General features: G+C 34.2%; 2 protein-coding genes across 2 annotated transcripts; one reads left to right on the forward strand and one right to left on the reverse strand.

Annotated features, from left to right (window-relative positions):
• Nucleotides 1–1,045: 1,045 nt before the first annotated feature.
• LOC132560890 (ADP-ribose glycohydrolase MACROD2-like) lies at nucleotides 1,046–11,405 on the reverse strand. Its single transcript, XM_060225592.1, has 10 exons — nucleotides 11,057–11,405; nucleotides 10,641–10,769; nucleotides 9,819–9,962; nucleotides 9,128–9,223; nucleotides 8,084–8,104; nucleotides 7,544–7,647; nucleotides 7,302–7,332; nucleotides 7,094–7,173; nucleotides 6,186–6,300; nucleotides 1,046–3,631 (listed from the first exon to the last, which is right to left on the reverse strand). The coding sequence occupies exons 1-10, from the start codon at nucleotides 11,331–11,333 to the stop codon at nucleotides 3,225–3,227; spliced, it is 1,404 nt and encodes a 467-aa protein (XP_060081575.1). The 5' UTR covers nucleotides 11,334–11,405; the 3' UTR covers nucleotides 1,046–3,224.
• A 3,412-nt stretch (nucleotides 11,406–14,817) lies between these two features.
• Nucleotides 14,818–17,711, forward strand: LOC132560905 (galactosylgalactosylxylosylprotein 3-beta-glucuronosyltransferase 3-like). Its single transcript, XM_060225609.1, has 5 exons — nucleotides 14,818–14,902; nucleotides 15,461–16,032; nucleotides 16,417–16,503; nucleotides 16,889–17,095; nucleotides 17,628–17,711. The coding sequence occupies exons 1-5, from the start codon at nucleotides 14,818–14,820 to the stop codon at nucleotides 17,709–17,711; spliced, it is 1,035 nt and encodes a 344-aa protein (XP_060081592.1).
• Nucleotides 17,712–21,752: the final 4,041 nt, after the last annotated feature.

Raw genomic sequence — 21,752 nt, forward strand, 5'->3', positions numbered from 1 at the left:
CCACCGATTCAGTGTAAGTTGGTAGCGTTCTACATTTGTCTAAACAACCATTATGTCTTTAGGTGCACTTTGCACCGACAGCTTATTCGAATTTGTCAGTGTTATGTCAAAGATGACGGTTCATTTTACGTCAGCAAGTAATGAAGCTGCAATTTTAAACTGAGCATGCGAGGCGTCGTAATCGTCATGGCTGCATGATGCCGGTGTTAAGGGAGGTCACTCTATGCAGACATTTTCTGCAATTAAGGTGCCCCTCACGCAAAATATGGACACCTGCTCTTATGTAAAAAATGCGAAATTTGTAAGATCTTAACATTTTTCAGTTGTGTTCCAATCCATCTGAACAAGAAGATAAAGTCGTTATGCCAGAAGACAATATGCCCTAAACATAAGAGTTATCCCCCTTTACCAATTTTCGGTAGTTTTTGTATTCAAATATCAAAGAACTAACGTGATAAGTAAATCACAGACAAAGAACATGATATTTATTTCATTGAACAGTAGAAATGAATTAATGACATGTTTCAATGCTGGACATACTTATCACTCACTGCAAAAATTAACGTATAAAGACCATTTTTCTCTTTTCCACTGAGTTAACATTATGTGAAGGTTTGATTTATTTTGCGTATGAATTTATTTATGTTAGGATTATCTATTTTCTAATAAAAATCAGAGCATATGTTTTGGCTTTTGACATCTTGTTAAATTATTATTGGAAGCACTGAGTGAGAGCTGCAATAACAAAGGCCCAGACATGGCATACTCATACCTTTCTTTGACTTTGACCTTACATGACAGACTTTCAAATCATGATACTTTCATCAATTCAGTATTGACAATACATTATTGATTTAGATATTATGTCATACAAAAAGACAACAAACAAAAAAAAACAAGACAGAAACACTGCTGGACGCAAAATAGAGAGCATTCCAAAGTTTCTGAAGTACGGAACTTGCAATTCTTTCTGATATGCTGTACTCATTTCATCTTAACAAAGCATTTGAAATGCACACAGGCTAATAAAAAAGGCTCAATCCAATTATGGAAAAAAGTAATGTTTTATTTTTCAATAACAGGTACAATCACAATTCATCACAAAGGAAGAAAGCACTTACAGATTGGTACACCTCAGCAGGAACAATATCATTACCATGGGAAAAATAGTTGTTTAAGTTAAAAAATATTCTGAAATCAAGACATTCACTATAAGAAATATATAGAATCATTGCTTCTAAGAACAAATGTTACTTAAATCTTGTATCAATCTGAGTACTTTTATTTGCTTTACTGAATGCTCTTTTCCTGGTGTATCTTAGGCTTGATGGTAAAGAACACATGGAGCCCTATTTTAACACATGTGGATTTTTCCATGTAACACATTACAGCAGTAAGCCTTTGCTTCATTTTGAATTATTTTGAAGCTTCAATATTTCTGTTTGTAACCCAGCTGATGTCATTGTCATACCAACAAAATAATTCATCATGATTCAAATCATATTGAAGTCCACATCCAAAATTAGAAACAGTTCCTTACAGAATTCTTGTTCATTACCAGTAGGTTTTATATTAATGGAGAATATATCCTTATTTCCAAGAGTAAGTCAACTGAGGTCTATCACATCACCTCTGATCCAAAGTTAGTGTATGGGCTTAATACAGGAAAATGGTGTAGTATTTGTTGTAATTCTACTCAACAGCAACTGATGTTGATGGGTTTCTAACTAGATAAAGACATACAGTATTTCATTATGATCATAAAATATTTCATATTCAAGAGGAAATAACAAACAAAAAAATACAACTAACAAGTTCTATTGCTAGAAAACATGGTAAGGAAAAGTAAGCCATCCAAATGGTGACCATATTATTATAAATAATTATGATTAAAAGCGAATTTCCGTAATATATACATTCATATGTATAATTTATCCTTCATTACAAAGTTTGTGTTAAAAACAGCCGGTTCATCTGTTTAAATGATCTAACATATTAAGATCAGAATCAAGATATAACTAAAACTGTCGCTAGCAGTTTCAATGAAAACAGTCCACATTGGGAGAAGTCTGGTAAAATCAGTCTAATCATGGAAACCCAAATTTCTAATTTAAAAAAACCTGCATGCACATCTACACATCTGCCCTAACATTCTTGAGTAGTTCCATTGAAATCTGTTCACAAGTTTGGGAAATGTTGTCCAGACAAATCTTTCCATGTATGGAACTGTATGATGACATGGTTACAAAGGCAATCCCAATTTCTGCTAAAAACTCCTTCCTGCACATCTTCACATGGTGGACAACATTCCTGTGCAGTTTCATCGAAATTGCTTCACAACTTTAAGAGGAGTTTTCTAAACAATTTTTTTCTACAGACAGATGGCACCCCCTATTAACTTCATTGGAAAGAGTATAATTATGATTGAACTGTTTTTATTTCTTTGAAATATAATGCATAAATTTCATGTATCATCAAGATCTCTGAAATTAACCTCAGTAGTTTAAAGTGCTTGAGGGTTAAAAAAACACTACTGTATAAATGATATGTTACAAATATACCAGCATGTAACTTACTCATCAGACGATGGGATAAACACTTAATTTCAGCTGCAGAGTTTTGGTTTAGTTTTCAAATGAAAAAAAAATCATCAGAAATCATTTCCCAAGTTTCCTTAAAATGCTATTGTAGATGAAAATAAATTCAGGACAAACATATTTCCTCATCACAAGAGTTAGTGGTATATCACCATACTTTAAAAAAAAAAACCTACTCTGCTTAAAAATACATGTAGTATGCAATGCTGATTATAATAGGCTTTAAACTCACAGTAAAGGAGTTCTATAGACCTTTTTACTCACAGTAAAGGAGTTCTATAGACCTTTTTACTCACAGTAAAGGAGTTCTATAGACCTCATAACTCACAATAAAGGGTTTTTTTTAGACCTTATAGCTCACCACAAAAGAGTTTTATAAACATTTTCACTCACAGTGAAGGATTTTTATAGACCTTATAACTCACAATTAAGGAGTTTTATAGACATTTTCATAGATTTATAGAATGAAGGAGTTTTATAGACATTTTCACTCACAGTAAATGAGTTTTTTAGACGTTATAACTCAAAGTGTAGGAGATTTATATATGTTTTAACTCAAAGTTTGTAACATTTGATAACTCACCATGTTTCTATTATATATCTTTTATAACTCATCTTCTTCTCTGTTTATAATTTAGTTTTGATTTGAGAGTCACCTGTACATTCCATTGGGGAAGGTTGACTCTCTTTAGAATCTGAACTGTTTCTGTCAACAGGGGAATTATTTTCAGCATTATTTTCATCTGTCTTTTTCGACTTCATTTCTTTAGATATTTCATCAGAACTAATTGGGGGCTTTCTTTTTGCTGCTGGCTCTGAATCCGTCCCAGCTGTAGTTGAAGGATTTTCAGTATGAGCTTCTGCTACAACTTCTTCTGAAACTTTTTCATCAATTCCTTTTCCACTTTGTGTTGAATTTTTCTCCGCCTCTTTTAAGACATTTCTCGTCATGTGACTAGGAGTTCTGGTATTTTCCTTCTTTTCTGGTGATTTCTTTGAATTATTCACTTTTTCATCTGGTTCTGATGCCATATCTGTTTAAAGAGAGATTCCATTATACAAAAATATTCAAACACTGTCATTCAAAAGGATAACTAAAACCTTCCGCAGGTACTGGTGCTCATTCTTAAGAATCTATGTTCAATGGATATCCCATTTCGAAGAAAACCCTAACAATTTTCAGAAAAAAATATGCAAGGGATTATTGATATGTAAGAAATTTGCCTGACAAAGATTTATACTATTTTACAGTTATGGGGCAAAATGAAAACAAGATCTCAGAAGAATCCTGTCACCCCACATTGTTTGATCTTATTTTGTTTTATATCTTTTCCTTTTTTCTCTTCTTTCGTTAGTTTTAATCTGAATACTGTAAAATTTGAACTTTTTTCTCAAGAAACTGTTATAATCTTTTACTGTCAAATCCAGGATGCCACCCTCTGTTGGTCATTTTGTTTTCTGATCCGTCCCTAAATCAAAAGGGCACAAGGAACCAATAGAGACTTCTGTCTGCCATTTTGGTTTTTATCACCAGTCCAAAAATAGAGTTTGCACAAATAGGGCAAAAGCAAACTTACATATACAAGAGGCCCAATGGCTTTAAGGGTCACCTGAGTTACAATGCTTCTTGTAACATGTCATAAAAATTATTTTATTAAAAAAAAGTAAGATAACTACATTGTACACCTAATGCTTAGGCTTCTAACCAAGTTTGAATTAACAGAAATGTCACTCAAGATTTGAATTTTCTTATATAAAATCTTCCATCCAGGAAAAGTAGAAATTTCAGTCAATTTGACCCATTTTTGGCCCCATCCATCAGCCCCTGAAGGTCAGCCGTGGTCCATATGTATCTCATTCAACTGTAAACTTATACTAATAATTCTAACCAAGTTTGAACTATTTCTGAAAGAAGCTGTCATCCATCATTCATAATTCTAACCAAGTTTGAAATATTTCCAATGGCAATTAAACACATTATGCTAAACAAGAGGCCCATGGGCCTTAACGGTCATCTGACAAAAAGCAAGCCAAACTCTAACAACAGTGAGTCTGCCGTTAAAACAGTGGGCTTTATTCATTTGAATAAACTTGGTAGCCCTTCCTCCCAGCATCCTACAGGCCCAATATCAGCACTCTGAGCCTTTTGGTTACTGAGAAGTCGTTTACAGATTTTAACATATTTGAACCCTGTACTCTTGAAAGTGGGTCAAGGTCATTCATTTGAACAAACTTGGTAGCCTTTCCTCCAAGCATCCTACAGGCCCAATATCAGCACTCATGGGCTTTTGCTTACTGAGAAGAAGTTGTTTGTATATTTTAACATATTTGACCCCTGTGACCTTGAAAGTGGGTCAAGGTCATTCATTTGAACAAACTTGGTAGCCCTTCATCCCAGCATGCTACAGACCCAATATCAGCCTTCTGAGCCTTTTGGTTGTTGAGAAGAAGTTGTTTAAAAATTTCAAATATTTGACCCCTGTGACCTTGAAAGTGGGTCGAGGTAATTAATTTGAACAAACTTTGTAGGGCTCCATGCCAGCATGCTATGGGCCAAGTATTAGCCACCTAGGCCTTCTAGTATTTGAGAAGAAGTTTTTTGAATGAAAAGTTTACGGACGGCACACGGTGGACAACGATGGACGAAGCACGAGGTCAGATGACCTAAAAATGTAATTTATCTATATAAGCTACAGTCAAATTTACAAATTTGAGACCCTGGGGTCATGAAATTTACAATCTTAGTAAAGCATGTGAATGCCTTTCCATCCATGAAGAGTGCTTGATTCTACTGTACTTGAGATTTAAGAATTTACAATCAGTTTGACTCTTTTTGGCCCTGCCCCTCAGGCCCCTGGGAAGGTTTTTGTAAAATTTCATTATGATCGGCTCAGGGGTTTTCCAGAAAAAGTACGAAATATTAAAAGTTTATGACACACAACACACAACCCGCAAGGTACTATACCTGACAAAATAGGATTGCAATAAGTCATCCTAAGACTTTTTCTCAGGTGACCTAAAAATTTGAGAATGATCCATCTCCAGAAATAGCATTAACAAAGTATGACTGTCAAAAACCATCTGTCAACCATCTTTTTTTCTGATCAGTCCAAAAATGGGTTATATACAACTAGAGGCTGAAGAAAATCTACATTTGAAACTGGAGAATGGTCTCGAAAGTGCTTCTCCAGAAATATGGATAACGACAATTTTTAAGAATGGATGAACAACAAAGGCTTGACTAATGACATTGGACGGAGGATGGACGCCAAACAGAAAAGGGTGATTTGATTAGCCTAACGTATGATGACAGCAGGCAAATAATTATGCTCAGATGTATCTCCACAGATAGTAACAGTAAGTGAAAATTTTCATTGATGTTGGCCTGAAAGTGTTGGAGAAGTTTTTCGTACAAGACAAAAGAAAGACAGAAGAGTTAATCCCAGTATACTTCCCTCTCCCATACTAACTTTGTTTGAGGTGGTACACATACATATGATTACAACAATAATTGTTTTATATAAGCTTTTTCAGGCACTTCCAACTTTTCATAAGAATCCTTTTATCTGTGGCCTAATACTGCCTTACCATCACTATTGCCTTTCTGCACCAAGCTTGAAGGAACTGGGAAATACAGTTGCATCAGTTCTTCATACAAAGCAACATCTTGAGGCATAAACAAACAGAAGATGATCCGGTCAACCTAAAAAAGACAAAAGCACAATTGTAAAGATGAATATTTAATTATCAGATATTTTTACCTCTTTCCAAACCTTGATGGTTTGGTATCATCCATTGAAACTGCATCAATAAAGTCTCAGAGAACTTTATCAAGAATAAATATTTATTTAAACAAACAAGAATTTTGCACTAATGTTTTGAACCAGTCTTAAAAATCTTTTTAAGACAAGAGACCCCAGAGGGGTCTTGGCAACCGTCATCGTTTGATCTTTATTTGTTCTTTAAAAGTGGGATCTTCTCCATTGTTGTCTCTCTTTTGTTTTTGCTCTTATGAAATTTGAAAATTCCTCTTGAGAAATGTTTAACTGTAAGATAATCATCTATCAGCTATCTGAATAAGTGAAAAAATGGGACAATGAGACAATCTAGGGGCCAATCTATCCAGTGCAGATATAGCATTAACAAACTTCCAATGTCAAAGTCCAAGATGACTATCAGCTGTTTTTCAAAATCAGTCCCAAACTGGGACAATGCACAATTACAACTAAGAACCAAGGGGAATCTACTTATGAAATTTGAAGAATATCTGGAGAAATACTGACAAAAAAAATAACGGTCAAAATCCAACATGGATACCTATTAATCATGAAGTTTTAAGTTCTTCTCAAAAAATCATGATAACAAGAATTTTTTAAGGACAGACGGACAGACGATTACAGAGGATGAACTACTGACTATTGACAATGAACAACAGACAAAGGATTACTAATGAAGGAGGACTAAACAGCCCATCATTTGATAATGCTAAAAAATACCTTATCCACATTGTCACGATCTTCCAGCCAAGTCCTTACAGTTGAGAGAACAACGTCTGCAGCTTTACTGGAGGGGTAACCTGTAACATAACACTATGGTAGATATAATTATCTTTACTGGAGGGATAACATATATGTTTGATATCACAACCTAGCTAGTTGAGGAGGAGGTGCATAACAAATCTGATAATTCTTTCAACTCACTCACCATAAATTCCAGTAGAAATGCAAGGAAAGGCCTGAAATGAAAAAAAATTAATAGGAAAACCTGATTTAAATGTTAACAACACAAAATGCTTATACGTTTTCAACTTTAATTGAATCAAGTATCAACCATACCTCATTCTTACTTTTTTGAAGGAAATGATATCACAAGGATTTCAACAGACAGAACTTTCCAGGAATACAAATTACAGAATACATTGTTCTATATTCTAAATTATAACTTACGATTGACCGTAATTTGTTGTCAACCATGACATCCAGACAAGTAAGGTAACAACTTTTGAGTGCCTGAGGGATCTCTCCAATTGGACCAACTGTATGGATAACATCTAACAAACAAACATAGTACAAACTATCAATATCCGAATCATACATTACAAAAGATTACTTGTCAGTCTACTGATATACAAACGCTGACATCTTAATATCAACTCCAACATTTGTAAAAGGTTGTCATGGTATAATATGGCTCATTTCTCAGCTTCCAGAGAAACACTAACTGCTATGGGCAGAAAGTGTCAAGCCACACACCTCAGATCTTCACCGGAGGTTACTTTAGACAACCCTCTGACCGACTGAGCTATCACAGCCTTCTGGTTTGCAATGTATTAATGCTTATATTATATATATGCACATATACCACGATCACATGTAGTAGTTATTTTAGTATAAATCACATGCATCAATAACTAATCAAAAATATTTTTTTCAGTTCACCGATTTTTTTTCTGTATACACAAGTCTGAAACTTAACAATATACTTACATTTTGAAGGGAGTTTGTAACCTAGAAAATAAAAAAATAATTTGTTTGGATTATAAAAATCAATGAGAACCGGATTACAATTTTTTTGTCTCTATTTAACAACATTTATCCTGAATTAGTACATCATATGTAACCCAAGGATCCAATATATAAACTACAGTACATATAACCAAAAGATACATAAAAAATTAAAAAGGCCCAGGGGTCTAAACAGTCACCTGAGTGAACTCACCAATGGAAATGATTAAAATAAATGTGTAAAAAGAGTCAAGAGAAAATGAGAAATGCAATTTGTACAGGGACAGAGGAATTTTTTCTATAAGGCCCTTCCATCCATAAAGATAATTTGAATCTACCTTTCTGGGGTATTGTGTTTTTTGGTTTCTATAATTTCAGTCAATTTTGTCATTTTGGGTCATGCAAATCAGCATTTTGGGTCAGCCAGGGTCAATATGGGCATAACATCCTACTTTCATCCCATACTTACATTCTTAACAAAGTTTGATCTAGTTCCAATAGAAAATAAACAAATTATGCTAAAAAATTGATTCTACCTTTTTTGGGTATTCTACTTTTATGGTTATTGAGAAAAAAGTTTTTTGAAATTGATGTCAATTTGACTCTTTTTGGCCGTGTCCCTCAGGCCACTGGAAGATATCGATGGGAACCATATAATTTCCAATTCAATTCCAATTCTCTTAGTTCATTGAAATCAGTTCAGGGGTTTTCCAAAGAAGTAAAAAATGTACAAAGTTAACAGACACACGACAGATGCTGGACGCCGCACAAAAAGGTATCACAAAAGGTCATAATAAGACTTTGTCTCAGGTGACCTAAAAATGTATAACCCAAAAATAAAATGTATCAATTAAAATATATTATGTAACCCGGAGAGAAAATGTATAAATCCAAGCAAGTGTGACACCAAAATCTGGTTGTGTATGTACAAAATTAATGTGGCATAAATTTATATTTATAGTAAAAAGAAACAGATTGTGATATTGACCTTCTGTTTGAGATTACATGACTATAAGTAAAACCAACCTCCAGTAATTTTTGCATCCCCTGTATCACAGCCTCCCAATGTCCTACATTCAGTCACCAAACAACTTCCTGCAGCATTGTGGATAGCACCGTCCACTGAAATCACAAAGCATAAAACATCAATTTTCAGTCAGGAGCTACCATCTAAACACCAAATCATATCAAACATTAAGTTCTCATGCTGCCAATGTTTTATCCAAATTCAGCATTTCCTCTTGCAACCTCCAACAACTCAGGGTTGTATGTCATATTCTAAGACTACTTTCTCATCATCATAAAGCTGTCATGAGATCAACTCAACAAGCAATCAAATACCATTGACTAATAGCAACTTTTTCAATAAACCATGTTTTATAATAATACAATTTTGAAACTTTATCCATCAACATTAAACCAGATTAAACTTCTGATGTGATATTTTGATACCTGATTACAAAATAATCAATACTGGGGATTGTTTTATATATGACTGACATACTACATTTACTCTGGTAACTATAAATCAGGTTTTTAAATTTTTTTGACTGTTAGCAACATTAACTATGATAACTGCTAATAACTGGGTTTGTTTTATGTACATGTATGATTGACTATATACTACAGTTACTATAATGTCAACTGCCAATATTGGGAATAGTTTTCTACATCATAAACTGTATGCTACATTTACAATGGTCAGCCATGAACTTACCACCTCCTCCTCCTAACAGAGAATTATTGGCAGCATTGGCAATACTGTCTATTTCTAATGCAGTGATGTCTCCTCTCCACAAAGTCAGCTTCTTGTTGAATGTTTCATTAACTTCCGCTTTTGATGTCAGTTTCCTGCCCTTCACTGATGCGAAATGATGATAAAAGAATGAGAATGTTACATCCACTCATGGATTATTCACTACTGAATTCAACCCTTTATAGTGTTATTTCTGACATGCCATATCTCATTTTCAGCAAACTCAACAGAAAAACAAAATCTGAAATTTAAGTTAGAAAGATAAAATTTCCAAAGTAAATATCAAATTACTGTGTCAGTCAGTTAAAGAAACAGGGACATATCAGTGAATTCAGTTCATACTCCATCAGCTTGGTTTGTAAATTAGCATCACTGCCATGAACCATCCACCTGATTTTGCAGAAAATAAGACTTCAATCAAGAATCAATAAAGCCTAAAGTATTACTTGGAGACAAGTAGACATGTGGTAAAATCTAGTCCTCATGAACAGTAATTTACTTGTTCTCAAGTAAAAAGTAACCATCGTTGGAAGTGAAATTAAAATGACAAGTAATCTTTTCATGTGTTGCTGATAAATTAAGATGTCCCTGACCTGGTTTAATACTTATTACTTGGAATGTGATCATGATCCAACAATGCATTGACATTTAGCAAGGGTCATCAACTTAATCAATTTGATGAGGCAGTATCTTATCAGGAGTTCAAACATGTTAAATGTGTATATGATTCTGATGTCAGCCAAGAGGTTAATCAATTTCATTTTCAGTGGACTAGTTACTTACATCTTTTTCGTAACTTTTCTTCATTAGCCAAAAAGAATTCTTCCCATGTAGGAAGATCTGCCAGTTGAAAGAACTTCTTGCATTTGTAAACTTTTCTTTTGTCTGCTATAGACATGTTCAAAAACTTCTCTGAAACAAGAAAATATAACGACATAATTTGAAGGTAATTAAATATATATTAACCATTTTTATTTTTTTCAAATATCAACATTATTTTTGGTACATACAGATGTAGGTGTATTTTGGCCATATTAACATGTCTTTTGATGTCGCTAACTTTATTGAGCATTGTTAAAGATATTTTCTGAAGAAACTTCACGACGCTTGTTATCACTTGTTGACGCTTTTAGATAGTCTCTTTTCAGTCTCTTTCGACTTTCGAAAGATGTTCCCAGCCTGAAATTCCCCTTCAATACCTTTATCGATTTGAAATTTGTTGTGCAATTTAGACTCGTGCGATAAAAATCTTTTCTGTTGAGGGGATGTTCTCTCCGGACTTTTGGTAATGCTTGTCTCTTCATCGTTCTTTTTGTCCTCTGCTAACACCTTCCTTGTAACGTATCTGTCCATACTGGTAAATGAAACTTGTTGAAGAGACAAATTGGGTATATAGAAAATGCTGCTTGGAGGTCGAGATAATATACACCTCCCCAAATTAAACGTATTATACAGGTAGTTCCAACCAAGTTGCATTATACACCGACTTTCAAACCAGCAGTGGTATCTACAGATAGCGAGACATTTCTTATGCGTCTACCCGAAAACGAAAGTCGAGCGTGCACTAATTCAACATCCGGAATTCAGGTGCGTTCGCTTCGAATTCGCGAAATCGGGCATACATTTTCAAAAGGACCTTCATTTAATTATGATTTAAACAAAGTTGCTTTGTTATTGTAAAAAAAAACAAGATGTTACAGATCAAATGCAATTTTCTGGTAAAAAGAAACCGTCTGGGCAAGATCTATCGCTTATCAAATACCATTTACTTGTTACTTGTATGATACTGTTTTCCTGAAAGCTGATACACTAGTGTAAATTTGCGGCATTAAAACGGTACAAAATATATTTAGGAAGCATCGTGAGTGACCAGTAATCGGTGGGGGTGAATTTGTGTTCGCCGTTCCCGGCCCTGGCCCCGATACCCGTACCAGGAAATAAAGAAATAACTAATACCTCAAGAGCAAAAAATCAAATAAATTTCATTTTTTTACATAAATTTATTCAAATATTTTTTAAAATCTGACATTTTAAATGAAAATATTTAGATATCGAGATTTTTTAAACCAACGATTAGATTTTAAAGCGGGTGAAAACTTGTACGTCGCACTCTTTATTACTGGATTTTTGGCAAATTACAGCTAACATTATTAAACGATTTGATTTTAATCGGTGGAAAACTATTTCTTTTAGGAACGTGTTTTAAAATTAATGTTACTCTTCTAATTTAAAACAAAATATCACAGTGGTGTGCATTTTTCGTTGGGTGTCAAAACTTGGCCCCTCTTCTATTTTTTCTACTCTTTGGGAAAAAGCACTGATTTTATTATTTGCCGACAAAAAGTTATATGGTTATTCATGCATGATATTGAATAAGATTTTACTGGACTAGCGTATAAAAAGTCAATCAAATCATAATAAGATAACATAAAACTTTCCAGTCATGAAACGTTTTGAAACAAAATTATATATATATATTTTAATTAATTACACGTATATAGACACTACTTAAAATTTAGCGCCATTGACGTGGTAATGAAAATGTACCTTACATGAACATTTCTGATCCTGAGAATGAGCAATATTCAACATAATTAATCTGTTTTAGATGTGTTATCATATTTCATAATTACTTTTCAACATGTTTAATTTATACAGAGACCTAAATATAATTTCAAAAATACTGTTTGAAGAGGCAAACTCAAAACTATTTATAACCGTTTTATTCCTCCCTTTTAATGGTCAGTTACTTTTGTGTATGTTTGTGTATATTTGTGATGGAGGTAGGCGGTCACAGATGAGTTGGTTGATTTTTTTTTTACCTTCTTTTTTCCGGATTCCATAAGTCTAGTGGTATGGTTTTCATACTAGGAAATAAAAAAAGAAAGTCCGCTGAGCGTTTGAAAGAAATGACAGTCTGATTCAAGCGTCCCTTAAACATCTGGTTATTTAGTTGTGTGGTAGTACCAGGTATCAGGAGTTGAACATCTTCGTATAAGTACATGTATCCTGTGCATGCAGGTAAAAAATGATTGTGTGATCCTTCAAATACGCATATTCTTGTTAATCTTTACAATCACTGTATAAGTTACGCAGTAGATCGAATGCAGTTTGATGCACAGAACAGACAGGGACTTACCTGTAGCAGATGACCTGTCTTGAAAAATATCGGCAATCTAGTTGACGTTATAATATGTTGGTTGAACGCTTATTGATATGCCCTTTCTTTTCCCGTTGCCCAAAATCTCGGTTTCATTATATTTATTTGTTCTTCCAATGTAGATCTACTTTCATATAAATATTCCTAGTTTTACTATACTTTCTTTTCTTGGCCTAGCACCTATATCACGCCATTTCTTCAAAAATATGTAGGTGCTCGTCACTATGCAGATATTTCACACCAACTATATCGTAACATCATGTTGAGAGTACAGGTGACCGTACTGCCATTGGCGAGTAGGAATTTCTCTTTAGTTGTTGGTAGAGTGTCCATCTAGAAGCCAAAACGTTGCTAGTTTGAACCTCCACTTTATAGAAGATTGGTAGATTGTATTGCCAAAGATCAAAGGGTTGCCAAGTGAAAAAAAAATTTGTTTTTCATTACTACTTCCACTTCTTCTTACACATGTACTGTACATCAGGTTATTTTTAGTATAATTTGATCTAATCTTGTGAGCACCTAATGACTTTTAATGGCGTAAAAGGAAGGAGTGATGAAAAACACCCGCCCAAAGCTGGGTTAGAACTAGCAACCCTTCAGTCTCTAGTCAGACACACTGCTGCTTGATGAAGGAAGGCTCCCACTAGCTGAAGCTAGTAAGGCGATTTGTACTCTCAACTTCTATAATAATCCCTCACTCACAAAGTTGAATTTTGACTCCGAATACAACAACAACCCAAGTTCATTATCTCCAAGGAAGCATCTCAATCTCCTATAGCTTCTGCCATAGGAAAAGTCAACACAGTAAAGGCAATGAAACAATCTGTATTCTAAACTTCTACATTTGTGATTTTTTAAGGACATGTGAAGTTTTAAATAAACTATTTTCATACTTTGTACATGACCCTATGATGCTAGGGATATTTCCTCATTTACCAAAATACATATTTTTAAGTATGATATTGTGATTAGGAAAAACACCATTGTGTTAGGCTGGTTGGTAGCATAGATTTGTGGGATTGCACAATGCACAGTAAGTACTGTTTGCTTATATTATCAGTGTATAGTCAGCTCTTTGTTACATATTTTGCAATGCATATATCCTTTCGCATATAATGTACATATTCTGTAGGCCTAAACAATGCTTAATTGTATTGCACATCAGGATTGCACAGTTGGCAGTCAAATGATTTGATTACATTGAATGTATAATTTGTCAAATTGAAAAGATAAACAGTAGATATATAAACTACCAAATAGTGATTGAATAATGATCAGAACAGTTCAGTTTCTGAAATGATTGAATCAGCAATTAGCAACCTCATCAGATTTGTCAGGAACAATCCAAACTCACATGGATTAGCAGTGATAACCAAGGGTTTCAAGACTTTGTCATGTTAAGTGCTCTGACCTTTGCGTACTCCAAGCAATAAGATTAATTGCAATGAATATAGCTTGATTTACTACAGCATTAATGTTATAGTATATAGAAATACCATGCTATTATGGTAAAAATGATACACAATGAGAGGTACATACCCCATTTAATTTGTGTCAGCTATACAGTACTATAGTGCTATTGTCACTTCATAATTGTGCACTAATTTTATCAAAATTTTCCTTCTACAATGTCTTGATGAAGTATGAGTTTCAGATAATTAAAAGAATTATTCTTTTTTTACAATGTCATCATTTGTTTGTTAAACTTTCATAAGATGCAACAATTGTATAGGTGTTGAATGCTTTTGTTTAAGTGACAGAGTTGAAGACTGTGTGAGGTATGCCTCTGTGGTAACCAGGATGGTACTGATGTCACAAGGCAGGCTATTATGTCTGTACTCCGTCCTCATTTTTCTGGGGTTCACCTGGTTCATCTCTAGCTTTGGTAAGTCACATTGATGTAAACCAGAAAATTTCAAAATTTTCGAAAGGATAATACATGTTTCAGGAAAGTCTACTGTCATCCTTGATACTCCAGGGGTTACAACCATGTTTGCTTTCTTCACCCCTGGAATATTTCATGACAAAATTGAAGGTACAAGTGAATCAAATACAAAGCTAGTACAACACACTCTTTTTCAACCTCAAGATTCGTTCAATGTACATTAAAAGATCAAGCTAGTATTATAGTCTTATGCACAAGGTGTCACACTTGGAACCTCAATGACTATTATGTTAAGACTTTGCATTGATCCATTTCTACTATACATATGGACATATCATGTACTTATAAGATGGTTCCAATAAGTAAGTGCAGGGACACATATGAATGAGTCACAAACATTTGTAGTTAGGTATAACAATTGGTTCTACCCAAATAATAGTTTCAGTGGCATTCTGAATAAATACAGATGTTCATGTGTTAAAAAAAACCACATTTTTGTTGAAAAATTAGGTAAGTTGAGTACCAGTTTTTGTGTGTAATGGTATTCATTGATTTCAGAGTATTTTTGCTCTAATGATGACCTGCTGGAATTGAGGGAGAGACAGCTAGACACATACAAACAACAAGTGACAGACAAGAATAGGGAAATAGAAAACATACAGAGCAAAATGCAGGAGTATGAGGAGAAACTACAAAGACTATCTCACCTCCTTCAGATGAAGACCTGCAAGCCTGTTGCTGGAGACAATGACCCATCTCTGCCTACCCTTTACCTCATCACTCCTACATACGCGCGTCTGGAGCAGAAGGCAGACCTAACTCGACTGTCACACACTCTACTGCATGTTAGGAACCTCCACTGGATTGTTGTTGAAGATTCAGAGGTAAAGACTAGACTTGTCACTAACTTCTTGGCAAACTGTGGAATTCAGAACACACATTTAAACACTTTGACTCCTAAACAGGTGAAATTAAAATCCAGTGACCCACAGTGGCTGAAGCCAAGAGGTGTTTTACAGAGAAATGCTGGGCTTACTTGGATCAGAACAGCCCTAAATACAAAGAAAGACAAAGGAGTGGTTTACTTTGCTGATGACGATAATACTTACAGTCTAGAGCTGTTTGAGGAGGTGAGAGTGCCTTAACGGAAATGTACCCAGATTAATCACTTATCTTAGTATCTCAGTACGATAATTCTTCTAAAGCATATTCTCCTTGCTATTTTACTCACAATTTCTGGACTTGTTTTAAATTATTTATTTTAGAAGAACAAGCAATAGGTTTAATTCTGACTTACCTAAATGTGCTTAGTTATGGCCCTTACAACATTGTAAAACTCAAAGTTTGTCTGGATTCTTTTACTGATGTACATGTTTCAACTGCATTCCTAAAGTTGCTGTAATTATGTATCTTACAAACATATCATTTTCTTTTAAAAACATACTAAACAGTGCATGAAATTAAAGAATCTACAGTTTTTATATTAAAGTGAACACAATTTATTTTTGTGGTAGATTCGTCAGACACAGAAAGTGTCAGTGTGGCCAGTAGGATTAGTTGGGGGCCTGCGGTATGAGAGTCCTTTGATACAGAATGGAAGTGTAAGTATACCTTGATAGTCTGTAGTGTTTGAGTACCTGGATGCTGGTTAGCTTGGCTGTGAGTTTTGTCATCAAATGCATAACTTTTGTGAGACTTTGTAAACAAGTGTAGTACATTCTTTAAAATAGAGCTTACATGTTGTGTTAAATATCATACACCTATACACTCATTATTGAGTTTTCCAGAAATTACATTCATCATTTAAGCTCCTTTGGTTAATTGTCTTACTGAATGGCGCTCATTCTTTGTCAGCTAGTTTTTATAAAATGCCTCAATTGCATTGTATGTACATGTCTTTCAGCAGGCAATTTTCAATTTTTTGAAAATTGAGAGAGAGGGTCTAATAAAGCTGAGGTGATAACTTGCTGTTTCTTCCTCCCACAGGTGGTAGGTTGGCATACTTTCTGGAAGCCAGAGAGAACTTTTGCCTTAGATATGGCAGGATTTGCAGTGAATTTGTCTATAATATTTAGTCATCCCAATGCAGTGTTTTCAAATCATGTGCCAAGAGGTTACCTGGAGAACGCTTTATTACTGGAATTGGGTGTGAAACTCCAGGACTTAGAGGCAAAAGCTGATGGTTGTACTAAGGTATGTAGAGCTATATAGTCATCAGCTTTAAGTCCAAAAAGTTGTAATAGCTGATTTACAACATGATGAATTTATAATTAGGTATAGAACTTGACCACTGAAGATAAAATATTAAAATGAACTGCCTAGATGCTACAGTATACTAAACATGTTATCATGAATGTATGGTGTTGTTACATCCAATGGTAAACATGATGTGTTATATAAACTAATGTTATATATATGTGTGTTGATCTGAAGGTTTATAGACATAACATCTGCTGTAATTGTTCTGTGTTTGGTATAACATGTCGCAAAGATTATCATCATCATACTCTCAACTTCATATTTCAATGACACATTTAAGCAATCATTGTAAGAAACTATGTCTCCTGTGGCAATTTAATATGTTAATCATCTGTCTCAAATAGAAATATGGCTGCCATCATATGGAGGAGTATATTGGGGATTAGATCACAAAAATTATCCAATAAAAAGAAACATTACATAACCATTAGAGCTGACAATGAAAGTGGTTTCATACTGTTTTCAGGTGCTAGTTTGGCATACACGGACAGAGAAGACAAAGACAAAAAATGAAAAAATAACACCAAGTGATATTAACATAGAGGTTTGAAAACTGTGATGCTTTTCTGCAAAGTGTGTCTACTGAAGTCAGCTGTGACCATGTGCCTACTGAAGTCACCTGTGACACTGTCTCTGTGTGTCTACTGAAGTCATCTGTGACATTGTCTCTGTGTGTCTACTGAAGTCAGCTGTGACCATGTGCCTACTGAAGTCAGCTGTGACCATATGTCTACTGAAGTCATCTGTGACACTGTCCTGTATGTCTACTGAAGTCATCTGTGACACTGCCTCTGTGTGTCTACTGAAGTCATCTGTGACATTGTCTCTGTGTGTCTACTAAAGTCATCTGTGACACTGTCATGTGTGTCTACTGAAGTCAACTGACACTGTCATGTATGTCTACTGAAGTCATCTGTGACACTGTCTCTGTGTGTCTACTAAAGTCATCTGTGACACTGTCATGTATGTCTGCTGAAGTCACCTGTGGCAATGTCATGTATGTCTACTGAAGTCACCTGTGACACTGTCATGAATGTCTACTGCAGTCACCTGTGGCACTGTCATGTATGTCTACTGAAGTCACATGTGACACTGTCATGAATGTCTACTGTAGTCACCTGTGACACTGTCATTGTGTGTCTACTGAAGTCACCTGTGACACTGTCATTGTGTGTCTACTGAAGTCATCTGTGACACTGTCATTGTGTGTCTACTGAAGTCATCTGTGACACTCACTTTGCCTACTAAAGTCACCTGTGACACTACCATGGTGTGTCTACTGAAGTCACCTGTGACACTACCATGGTGTGTCTACTGAAGTCACCTGTGACTCTACCATTGTGTGTCTACTGAAGTTGTCTGTACAATATAGGGTATTTTTAACAAACAACTGTTACTTTGACATGTTGGTAATGTCTTGTTTTTGGTGATAGCTATTGGTTTCATACATGACAACTGATGATGTGATGTTTTGCAAGGAAATATTACAATACATTCCAATGAAAGGGAGGCATTCATTTCTATTGATGTTTTACATAGTAGTAGTCCAACATGTTCACCCATTTGTGATGTCAGCTAGAGACATTGTCGTAACACATGTTCAGCACGTGTAATTTGCATTACATTCTGTCCAATTGAAAACACACAATTGTTTTTGTGGTTTGTTAAAAGTTTTTGAATTGCTCAAATGATTATAGAACAGCCATTGTATTTAGAGACCTGTTGTTTGTATTATTGTGATATTTATCTCATGTACTGTAAGCAAACAGAAACAATTGTTTTACTAATTTTGTGATAAAGCACTGATGTTAAATCTGTATTTTAGCTAGTTGTAAACTGATGTAATGTTTGATTGTGTTGATCATCAGCTGGATAACTGAGTTTTTCAGTAGTAAGGCAGAACATGAACTTCTCACTTACATGTAGTGGTATGACATGAAGATTCTCATATTCATGTATGTTTACAGCAGTTTTTATTTCAGTTTTTAAGAATTATGAAATTAATACATGCAATTTTTTCAAGTATGGGTGTAATTAAGGTACTTGAATACCTAGTCTAAATTAGAACTGTAGCTGTGAAAAATTATTTTTACAGTTAAGTACATTGCCAGATTAAACTGACAGAGATTGCAATATGACATCAGATTAGACATGGTGTGCTTACTTTTACGTAAAGAAAATAATCAAGATTGTGATAAGAAATCAAAATATAAGCACCATTGTGAGGCCTCTGATCCTGTTGGTTTAATCTGTTTCCTCTTTCTTATTTGTACAGAATATTGTATCATTTTTTCTCTTAGTGACTGTACTATTATATCACATTATCCATTTTGATTAAAACATTCTCTCCGAATAATATCTTTAGCTCAAGTTTCAAGTGAGCTTATGCCATGGTGCAGCGTCTGGCGTCAACTTTTTCCTTTGGACAAAGTTTGCGAAAAGATATTTAAAATGACTTTGACCTATATTCAAGGTCACAGGAGTAAAATTTGTTAAAACATTTAAACAACTTCTTCTCATGAACTCAAAGACCTAGAGGCATGATACTTGGCTGATATGTTCCTAGAATGAAGCTTGACAAACTTTGCGAACAGAAATGAAGTTGAAATATGCTCAACATCACTGGCATCAAATTTGTCAAACATTTAAATTACTTCTCCTCTTGAACTGAAAGGCCTAGAAGCATGATATTTGGTTGTTTGGAAAAAGAAATGACTGTGACCTATGTTGATAGTCACAGGGGTCAAATTTATTAGAACATTTAAACAACTTCTTATCATGAGCTTAAAGGCATGGCATGGTATTTGGCTGGTATGTTCCTATGATGAAGCTTGACAAATTTTGAGGAAAGAAATGACCTGGACCCATATTGAAGGTACCAGGGATCAAGTTGTTAAAAAAATGTAAAAGATTTATTCTGGTAAACCAAAAGTTCGAGAAGTGGTGGAAAGGTGTTTCTAGGTTAAAGCCAAACAAGTATTTTAAAAAAAAAAATCTGGCATTTACTTAAAATCCAGGTCATAACTGTCACTGTTTAGAGGTAAGTATAAGAAGGTTTTTGTTGTTGATATTGGTTAAAACTGGATGTGCCCACTTTCAATTCTAATGGTGTGTATATCAATATATTTGTGACATGAACACTAATTCTGTTTTTGATGAACATTGAACAACAGATGAGATAAAATTCAGGTCATAACTGTCACTGTTTAGAGGTAAGTATAAGAAGGTTTTTGTTGTTGATATTGGTTAAAACTGGATGTGCCCACTTTCAATTCTAATGGTGTGTATATCAATATATTTGTGACATGAACACTAATTCTGTTTTTTATGAACATTGAACACCAGATGAGCGATGCAGGCCCATTGGACCTCTTGTTGTATATCCCTAAAATATATATCTTTAAAACAATGACTGCAGTTTACTTCAGATGATTCCTATTCAGTCTATACTAAGTCTAATGTTCCTCATGTTTCAGACTAAAAGAAAAGCAGTTTTGATATCTCATGTGCACTTAAATTTGGAATAGTTGCCTAAATCTAGTCATTGTCTTTGTTTAATGAGATGTATGTAGTTGCTTTTAGAATCTCTTTATGTATGAAAAATGTACAGATGGTTTTCTGATGAATGGGAGAATATATAATAGATATATATAAGCCTGAAATATGTTTAGCATCTATCACATTATCTCCCTTGAATTTCTCAATATTGAAGGAATTTAGAATTCTAATATACTTCCTGTCTTTTACAGCAGACATGTTCATAGATCATATTGACTTACAGAATTTGATTCCTAGTCTCCGTCCATCATTGAAGAGGATGCAATAAATTCTAGGAATTCTTTAGTTTCTTTGATCCAAGCATGGCCATATTCATCATCTTACATGTTTTCATCAAGGAGAAACATAGCTACATTTTCACAAAAATGTCTTTGCTAAATTACCTTTTCTTGTCTTTTCCATTTTTGAAACAGTGTAAAGCAGACTTTATTGTGTCCAAGATTTATAGGGATTATGCAATCATGTCTATAGACATATTTGGGCATATTCATGCTTCATGGATTATCTCGTGTCAATGTCACTTTTAGGTTTTTTAATGTTGTTCAATATTTCAAGAAAATTTTTATAATCCCTTCACATGTATTTATAAAATTATGGGCATTCAAATTTTTTAGTGTCAAACAAGCTACAGAACTTTCATAGATGAATTATTACACATTAAAAATCCAGATTTTTTTTCTGTCCTCTACCTGGACTTATGAACACATGATAATTACTTAATTATCCTAACTTTCTGGTTTCAGCTAGTTGTCTGGTGTTCTGTTAAAATTATTTATATATAGGAAAGAAAACTCAGGGGTGGTCAGCCAGGATCAGAAAATGGAATTCTTTAGCACTTGGCCTGGAATGGGACGAAATTTTAATTTGTTTATTTGGAAATGTAATTCTTGTCACTTGTCAGGAATGAAAATAATATCTGAAGGTATTTGTTACCATTCACTTGAAAAGTAGAATGAAAATGTTATCTTTATAATTAGCATACTTTTCTATTAGTAAGAAAAATCTTATTTTCAATTCCATTTCCTTAAAGGTT

This window comes from Ylistrum balloti, unplaced genomic scaffold, assembly GCF_031769215.1.
Source record: "Ylistrum balloti isolate Yb309-2 unplaced genomic scaffold, AGI_CSIRO_Ybal_v1 Utg371130, whole genome shotgun sequence".
Lineage (NCBI taxonomy): Eukaryota > Metazoa > Mollusca > Bivalvia > Pectinida > Pectinidae > Ylistrum > Ylistrum balloti.